Source organism: Adelges cooleyi, unplaced genomic scaffold, assembly GCF_023614345.1.
Source record: "Adelges cooleyi isolate 19-005CV unplaced genomic scaffold, UGA_ACOO_1.1 ACOO_flye_CR_arks_rails_tigmint_CR_PRNA_575, whole genome shotgun sequence".
Classification (NCBI taxonomy): Eukaryota; Metazoa; Arthropoda; class Insecta; order Hemiptera; family Adelgidae; genus Adelges; species Adelges cooleyi.
The window spans coordinates 757,498-765,978 of NW_026096269.1; the positions used below are offsets into that span (position 1 = coordinate 757,498).

At 32.4% G+C, this 8,481-nt stretch overlaps 1 protein-coding gene across 2 annotated transcripts; it reads right to left on the reverse strand.

Moving 5' to 3' along the window:
* Positions 1–285: 285 nt before the first annotated feature.
* On the reverse strand, positions 286–4,423 carry LOC126843898 (uncharacterized). 2 transcript variants are annotated; one of them, XM_050581701.1, is made up of 9 exons: positions 4,256–4,423; positions 3,742–3,851; positions 3,053–3,320; positions 2,514–2,977; positions 2,293–2,441; positions 1,759–2,113; positions 1,398–1,653; positions 683–832; positions 286–578 (listed from the first exon to the last, which is right to left on the reverse strand). In XM_050581701.1, exons 1-9 carry the CDS (start codon positions 4,281–4,283, stop codon positions 367–369), a joined length of 1,992 nt encoding a protein of 663 aa, XP_050437658.1. In that variant the 5' UTR covers positions 4,284–4,423; the 3' UTR covers positions 286–366. The 2 variants fall into 2 exon arrangements, with proteins under 2 accessions (XP_050437658.1, XP_050437659.1); XM_050581702.1 differs by having other exon boundaries at positions 4,231–4,423.
* Positions 4,424–8,481: the final 4,058 nt, after the last annotated feature.

Genomic DNA, 8,481 nt, shown 5'->3' on the forward strand with positions numbered 1-8,481 from the left:
AACGTTCACAACTTAATCCATATTGTGTAAAAGACTGTAAAAATAGTTACCAGAACACATAATTGGCAGTATTAATGTATAAAACAGTTTTTATTCAAATATTACACATCTATATTATATTATATAATTTATTCTTTGTTACAATTCGATAAAAATCAATATTTAATTGGTTCTAATATAAAAATAATCTTTTAAACGCGTAAAAATGATAAAAATTCACAATAATTATTTAATTAAAAAGTGAAAGACAAGGAATGAGAAGCCTAAGCCGCTTATGTTTATAATATATCTATATATGAATACGGTTAAGTCTGATGAATTATTATAAATGACAATACAAATTTAAAAAAAAAAAAAACAATTTCATTATTTGATCACGAGCGATGCGTGAAAAGATAGTTTCGACATCAAGTTGTTATTATGATGACAATAGTACGATGAATTGTTTCTCTTTTTTTTATCGCGACCATAGTGTTTGGCTGGATCAGCCGCCGTGCCACCGTCGCCCCCGTTAGGCTTTTGAGTGTCGGTCGGGAAAAAATTCCATATCCTGAGAGATTCGTCGGTACTCGTGAAAGCTTAAAAAAGACAAAAATAAAATATTATTGAGTGAAATATTAAAATATTTACAAATCCATTATCTTATATATTAAATATATAAAAAAAAAACCACTACAATTACCAACTCGACAACCGTTTGGACTCCAAGCCGTGAACAAACCTTTACCCGAGTTGCTACCGCTTAACATGTCGACAATACACGTCAGACTATGCATGACGACGACTCCGTGTTCTACGATGACGACGCTGTTATTTTGATTGGAATTTTTGCCTAATAAAATAAATATAATAATAATATTATGCTATGTATATATTTTTTAAATAAAAGTTAGATGGAATAAAATATTAACAATAAAATAGTAAAATTTTAATGTGGACAAGTTTTATTAAATATATATTCAATTCAAAGGCTAGGTTTTTTTTCCTTGAACTTCTCCTTATTGGTGAGGCGTATTTAATTATTGGTTCAAGTGAAAAATTAAGTTTTTTTATTGACTAATGTTTGTTTCACCTATTTGTTGATATTCTAAGTAAAGGTCATAAAAAAATAATTATGTGTTATAATACTTTTGTCATAAATAAAAAAAGACAATAGTACAAAGTATTTTTGATCACTGATAATAAATCAAAAACTTGAAATAATTACATTTTTACATAAAAGTGCTACTTGCCAACCTAACCTAGCCTCTATTTTTTTTTTAATCTTAAATAATTAGGATAATTGTTTTTTTACCATCCAAAAGAACACACTTGTCACAAGAATAAAAAAAAAAAAACAATTTTTTTTGTTTTTATATTTAACCACATAAATTTATAAACTAACATTAATGACTTACGGTAAACTGTGGAAGCCGACACTAACAGCTCTCCCGTGAAACGACTAAAAGTCATGCAATGGGTGTCGACGGATAAAATTTGTATTGTCGGACACGGTTGACTGGTGGTCTGTTCCACTCGTTTTAGCACTTGACCGCGACAAGCATTGGCTAATACAAGCCACGACGGCAAAGGCCTGGTCAATAAATCGTAACTTTTCACGGGCGTAACCGCGTAACATACTAGAGAAAATTTCCACGGATGCCAAGCTAGAGCCTGGAACAAAAAAAAAAAACAAATGTACTTATTTATTTAAATACAATAGGTAGTAGAATTTTGTTTTAATAAATGTCCAGTAATTATTAACAATCGTTTGCATACTTTTATCACCCAGCCTCCTTGTTCTCTATCTTTACTGTTGTAGGTGTCCGTTAACACTTCGGTTAAAGTCAACTTTGACTTGTTGTCGGTAAACGAGTCAAGACCAATCACGGCATCGTCGGCGTTTTGTCCACAGTGATCTACCGTTGTTTTTCCGATACGCCACAATTTCAATTTGCATCGTAGTTGCGAATGAAATGCAACGGCCAGATATCGGCTTTCCGAATCTTGTGACAAATGCATACAGCTTATCATCGTTTGAAGTTTGCTGTTGGTGTGTATGACGCGTACAACGTTCAGTTGATGTAATTTGCTAATATAACGATAAAACGTAATTGTTGCTCTCGTACAGCCCCTGAGCAGAAAAAAATTACAAATATTTTTGTACACACAATGGAATACAAATTTTATTGAAACAAAACACATGTGTTGAACTATTGATCAAGTAGGCAAACATCCGTTTACCTATCTGTAAGTAAATCGACGCTGAAACAACTACCTAACTCAACTTGGGTATATATTTTGCGTACTCACGTTACCAAAATTTGTCCATCGGCCAACCAATCCATTGCAACCGTACTACAGTCGTTAGTAAAATCAGACGATTTGTGTACACATCCGCATGCCACGGATGTGACACATTCGAGTTGCACAAAGCTGGCTTCCTCGTTTAATAGCCAGATCTGAAAAGACAGAAACACAATATTACAGTAGTAGGTAGTAGTTTTAAGTTGTTTTAATAATATCGTTTGTACCTTAATAGAATTAGTTTGTTTCTTTGATATGGCCGACGAATCATTTTGTTCCGCGTGTTCAATAGTGTCCGTTAAATCGATTCTTTCATTTACAACAGCAGCAGTGCTAGTTTGCAGTGTATTATTATCATCAACATTGGTACCGTCTACACTGTACATATGTTCATCGGCTTCATCTACTACAGTGTTTATGTCGGCGTTTGGGATGCTGCGAGTAAACGAACTACTGGCGGCGCTCAAGTCTAAATCAAAACTGTCCAAGTCCTGATGGCTGCAGACGGCATACGCCAATTTCGTACCTCGTCTATCCCATTTTAAACAAGTAATACGAGTTACGTTGTCGATTTCGGGGCTAGTGATGATTTTGTGTTGAATGCTTTGAGTTTGCGACGACCACAGGTAAATTGACGATTGAATTGCGGCCGTTAAATAACCTGTCGAGCTCCAGTCTATTACTTTTGTCACTGTACAAAAACAAAAATTGGGAGGGGGGGGGAGTTACTCGTTATGTTAAATTTGTGTGAAATTAATTTACATACTCCAATCGTCCGATAAGTTCGGCATGTCCAACATTTGATTTCTAGCATCGTTGTTGGTGTTTAAATGATGTCTTTTGACTTTTCTATAGTTAACCATACGAAGAGGCCATGTCATACCTTCTTGAGAATCGTAGTTATAATGTTTGGCCTCGTCATGTTTTCTCGATAAACCGTACAATAGATGTCCGCCGTTAGCCAGCGAAATTATAGACTGTAGTTGTAAAAATGCTCGACGCTGCTGTTCGCGTTGACGTTGATACTCATAAGGCTGTAATTCATAAACCAACAGAACACAAAAAAAATTATTAATATATGTGTATTAACTACTATAATAGGTACAATATTTCTAAATAAATGTAACGTACACCAACTCAATAAATTGGCTTTCTTTAATTTCATCGACTACACTATTGTCGGTAACAACAGTTTATAGTTTTTAAAAAAAAAATATTATCAATATGAATTTTTTTTTTTAACCTACTTAATTTTAATAAGTTATACAATCAATAGTGGAAAATTAGGGAGCGGTTTGGTGGATGTTCAAATTAATTAACAAATCTTTTGAGTATGGGTGTACTTAAAATAAATTTAAAGTTTAGGAGAACTGACCTCTGTCTGAATAACCAAGTCTTACCATACAATTTTAGGTATATAAAGACCAAATTAATAAGTTTTAAACATTGACAAACCGTATCGTAAGAAAAATCTTCATAAGCACAGGACGCCCACTCTTGATCGAGATAATAACTTGTCGAATGTGCCAAGCAGTATTGTCTGTCCGGTACGTAACGATCTTTACCTTGATCAAAACGGAACATTATACGAGTATGTTTTTATGATAAAATCGTGCGTCTTAAGTTTTATTGAAGTAATTTTTTTCTTTCTTTTTAAATAGGCAAATTGCCAATTTTTCTTACAAACGTGTACCGAAAACCAAGTGAGTCAGTACGGAAACTATAATTACGAGCAAAAATATACTATGAAAACGTTTACATAAATACATATTATTGTACAATGGTGTAATCGCCTCGAGTTTGGGAAAGTACAATTTACAACGGGTCAAAAAAAAAAAAAATATATCCAATTAAACTGCGCACACGTTAATAGTCATTGACATGTTAAACATGTATTGACGATAATTATTTGAATGTGTATCACATTATTATATTTATACCTACTTGTCATGCACAACAATAGACTTACTCGACAAAACGACAGACCTGAAACACATTTTGGAGACGGCGTTGTTTACATGTTGATAAGTCTAAGATGGATAAGACGTGTGTGTCAGGTACGTCATAGGATACAAAGATATACCTATATGTAGGTATATTTATATTTTAATTATTATTATTGAGATTAATTCGGAATTCAAATGAAAACAACATGATAAAACTTTCATCATAAAAAAACGCATAGGTACGTTCAGAACTTACGTTATCAATGTTGACAACATGGCTGCCAACGTTTTCCCGGCAAAAGTACACGGCCGCCCGAGAACGACGGCAGCCATTTTTAATGTTATCACAAGTTCGCCAACATACCTATGTTTTATGCCATGCTTTTAATATTAACAAATAATATTATTATCTTGGCATTAACTGTGAAAATTCAAATTTTTTTATTAGAACTGTGTCTGTACTCGTCACCTTTGGAGCTTTATTTTAATTTTCGACGCAGAGCAGCGAAAGTATTGGTTTTACTATGATGTGTGTTTTTTTGTGTCTGTAAACTTGTTGTCAAACTTTTTGTTTTAAATTTCCAGTCTGTGATAATTATTTGTACCTACATCCGAAGCTGTAATGCAGGTTCGTGTAAACCTTAACCGTTCCTATTTATTTTAGATTTGTGTGTACTGTTGAATTGTTGTTGATGGTTATGATTTGTACACGGTTAGGGTTGTAAGCTGCAGCTGGCCAGTTAGTAGTTTTATTGTGATAACCGTGAGTGCATATAAGTTGAATAATATTAGTAATAATAATTAGTAAATTATACCCTATTGAATTTAGAGTCTGTTTTGGTCTCGATTGACTCGAATTTTTATTTTGTCTTTCCTTCCAAATTTTGATTCAATGATGCACGCTAAGAGTTAACAAAAGGACTACTCACAATAATATAATTATCTACACAACAATTTAAAGGTTATATTAAACTGTTATATAATATATAAAATATATATTGCATTTTTTTAAGGATAGTGACACACAATGAATTCTAACCGAGTTCCGAGCAAACGTCGTGCGCTTCATCGATACAACAATGTCGACAGATGATTTCAGAATTTACCCGATCCAAGTTTAATAAATCATTTCTAGATTTCCCCAAAACACTCGTGTAGAAATTGTATTTAAATTTAAGAGGATTGTATGTAAAATATTGTTGTTGGAAAAAAATCAAGGATTTTGTATACAGGCATCGCCTGTATCGAGCGCCACTACAGCCTACGCGGCCTGTGTAATTGTACTGACATTATCCTAATAACGATTCACCATAGGGTTTGCTTTTATTACACATTATGTTGTACAATTTACATAATATTATGTTTTATTAGTTAGTTTTTTTATAATTAATTTGTTTGATAATAGCCAGCTTTATATAATGGTACTTGGCTGTTGTCTTGTAGAGTCTAGAGAATAGCCACATGGGATGTGTATAAGGACATAATATTGATTGAATAGTTCTAAAATAAAAGAAAAACTAAAAATTTAGAAACTAGAAAATATCAATATTATATTATGATCAAAATATTGTAGCACTACTCAATACATTTTTTTTTGTTTACATGCCTTTTTTAAGCCGCTATCAAGGAGACTGTGACGGTCTAAAAAAATGTACTACCAAAAAAAACCAGTACAGTGGGGTCGGGGCATAGTGGGGACGGAGCATAGTGGGGACGGGGAGGTCACAGGTTTATAGGAATTTTTAAATCTGAAAGTGATAAAATCACTTTCGAAAAAACGCTTCGATGCAAATCGGTAGTTAGTATTTTCAAGGCAGTACAATCTAAACCAAGCACAGTGTAAGCTAGGAAAGTTAGAAAGTAATAAATTGAATCGGCCATTTCAAAAACGACTTAGGTCACCGATTTTTCAAAACTGTCTTTTTATCAAATGTAATAATTATATACTTAGCTACGTATTCTGTATGAAAACTCAATTTGTCAGACTCATATTTAATACAAATGTTGAGTACAAGAAATTTGAATCACTGCAAAATATATTTATGAAGTTTCTTGTGGCTAGTGTAATATTTCAAATTTGTGACATGTGTCGTTTTTTAAATGACTGATAAAATTACAAAATAGAAGCATCAAAGCGTTTATTTGAAAGTGATTTTATCCGAGAGGACTAGTATAGTAGAGTATTGGCATAATGTAATCAAAGCAATGGGGAAACGGAGAGGTCACAGGTCTACAAGAATTATTATAAATAAAAGTGATAAAATTGAATAAAATCACTTTCAAATAAACGCTTTGATGCTTCTATTTTGTAATTTTATCAGTCATTTAAAAAACGACACATGTCACAAATTTGAAATATTACACTAGCCACAAGAAACTTCATAAATATATTTTGCAGTGATTCAAATTTCTTGTACTCAACATTTGTATTAAATATGAGTCTGACAAATTGAGTTTTCATACAGAATACGTAGCTAAGTATATAATTATTACATTTGATAAAAAGACAGTTTTGAAAAATCGGCGACCTAAGTCGTTTTTGAAATGGCCGATTCAATTTATTACTTTCTAACTTTCCTAGCTTACACTGTGCTTGGTTTAGATTGTACTGCCTTGAAAATACTAACTACCGATTTGCATCGAAGCGTTTTTTCGAAAGTGATTTTATCACTTTCAGATTTAAAAATTCCTATAAACCTGTGACCTCCCCGTCCCCACTATGCTCCGTCCCCACTATGCCCCGACCCCACTGTACTGGTTTTTTTTTTTTTTAAATTAATTTACAACAAATTTATGAATATTCAGGTTTTTTTCGTGAGAAGTTTGAAATAGGTTTAATAGAAATAAAAGTAGAAAAGAAGATAATATTTATTGTGACCAAGGTGGAAGAAGGAAAATGAAATAGTGATTTTTCTGGGCAAGTCAAGATAATCATTATTGGTTATAAATTATTATTTATACTTTTTAGTTACAAAAGGGAGAGGTGAGAGCAATTTTTTTTGTTGGCTATCTGAGGAACGCCGACCTGGACAGATATTAAATTTCAATAATTTCAAGAAAAGATGTACTGAAAATGTATAGGTAAGCAATTTTTACTAATAATAATTGTTTTATGCACTTGAATGTGCACTTGTGAGATTAGGTCAGAGGAAACCCGATTTTTAAAAGAAGAATACCAGGAAAATGAAAGGAAGAGTTCACTTTTTTTTTACAATATGTAAATAAAAATAATAATACTCGGAACGACAGCGGATTGACACTCCGGATCAATTTTAAATCAATAACTGATAATCAAATTATCGAATACTGACTGGCAACTACCTACAAATGTCATCACCCCCCGACCTCTCTCTCACACTCCATGACCGGCTCGGGCCGATAAGGGGTTTTTCGTTCCCACCTGTACCGTGTACATAAGACGGTGGACAGTTGATAACGCGATCGGGCGTTTATATGGTCACGATCGAATATTATTTTGTCTCGAAAATTGATAATTACAACAACTATACACTATAGTATAAACAACTCATGTTATCATTTCTCACGTAATGGCTGCCAATTAAAATTAAATTAGTTACTTAAATTAAATTCAGTCATTCCGCAAAAAGTTCAAGTCCGAATCGATTTTATATCAACTGTGACTTAATAAAATCCACACCCAGTTAGTTATATTCTGTTGACAAATTGTTTTTTATTAAATAATGAAAATTGATAAAATAAACATCAACTACGTCATAAAAGTTTTATACAGCGCAATACAAGTTACAACCAGAATAAAAACTAGCGTTTTTGTAGAGATTTAAAAATACTATTTGAAACGACATACAATATTTTCTATCATAACTGATTTCATAATTCATTACGGAGCAGATAAGAGCGCGCATCAATATGCCGTTCGTACACACGATGATGCCAATAGAACAAAAATATATACTTTTTTTTTTTCGTTTCTCACATCTGGTAGAGTGCGTTTGTACTTAAAAAAAAAAAAAATTGAACTTTGTGTCAACTTAAAGTCAAAAGTGTTACTTGAGCACAAAACTCAATAGTATCATTCTGCATAGATCTACATAAAATTGTTTTAATGATTTGATAACAATTTTTTTAAGATTTTAAGTGTTTTTTGTTAAAATATACGCAATCTGCGAAAACACAGTTTTCCGGCTATTAAAAAAAAACTGTAGTGCCGAATTATTTTTCCGTTTAATATGTTATGGATACATATGAGTTCCAACTACTGGCAAATTTT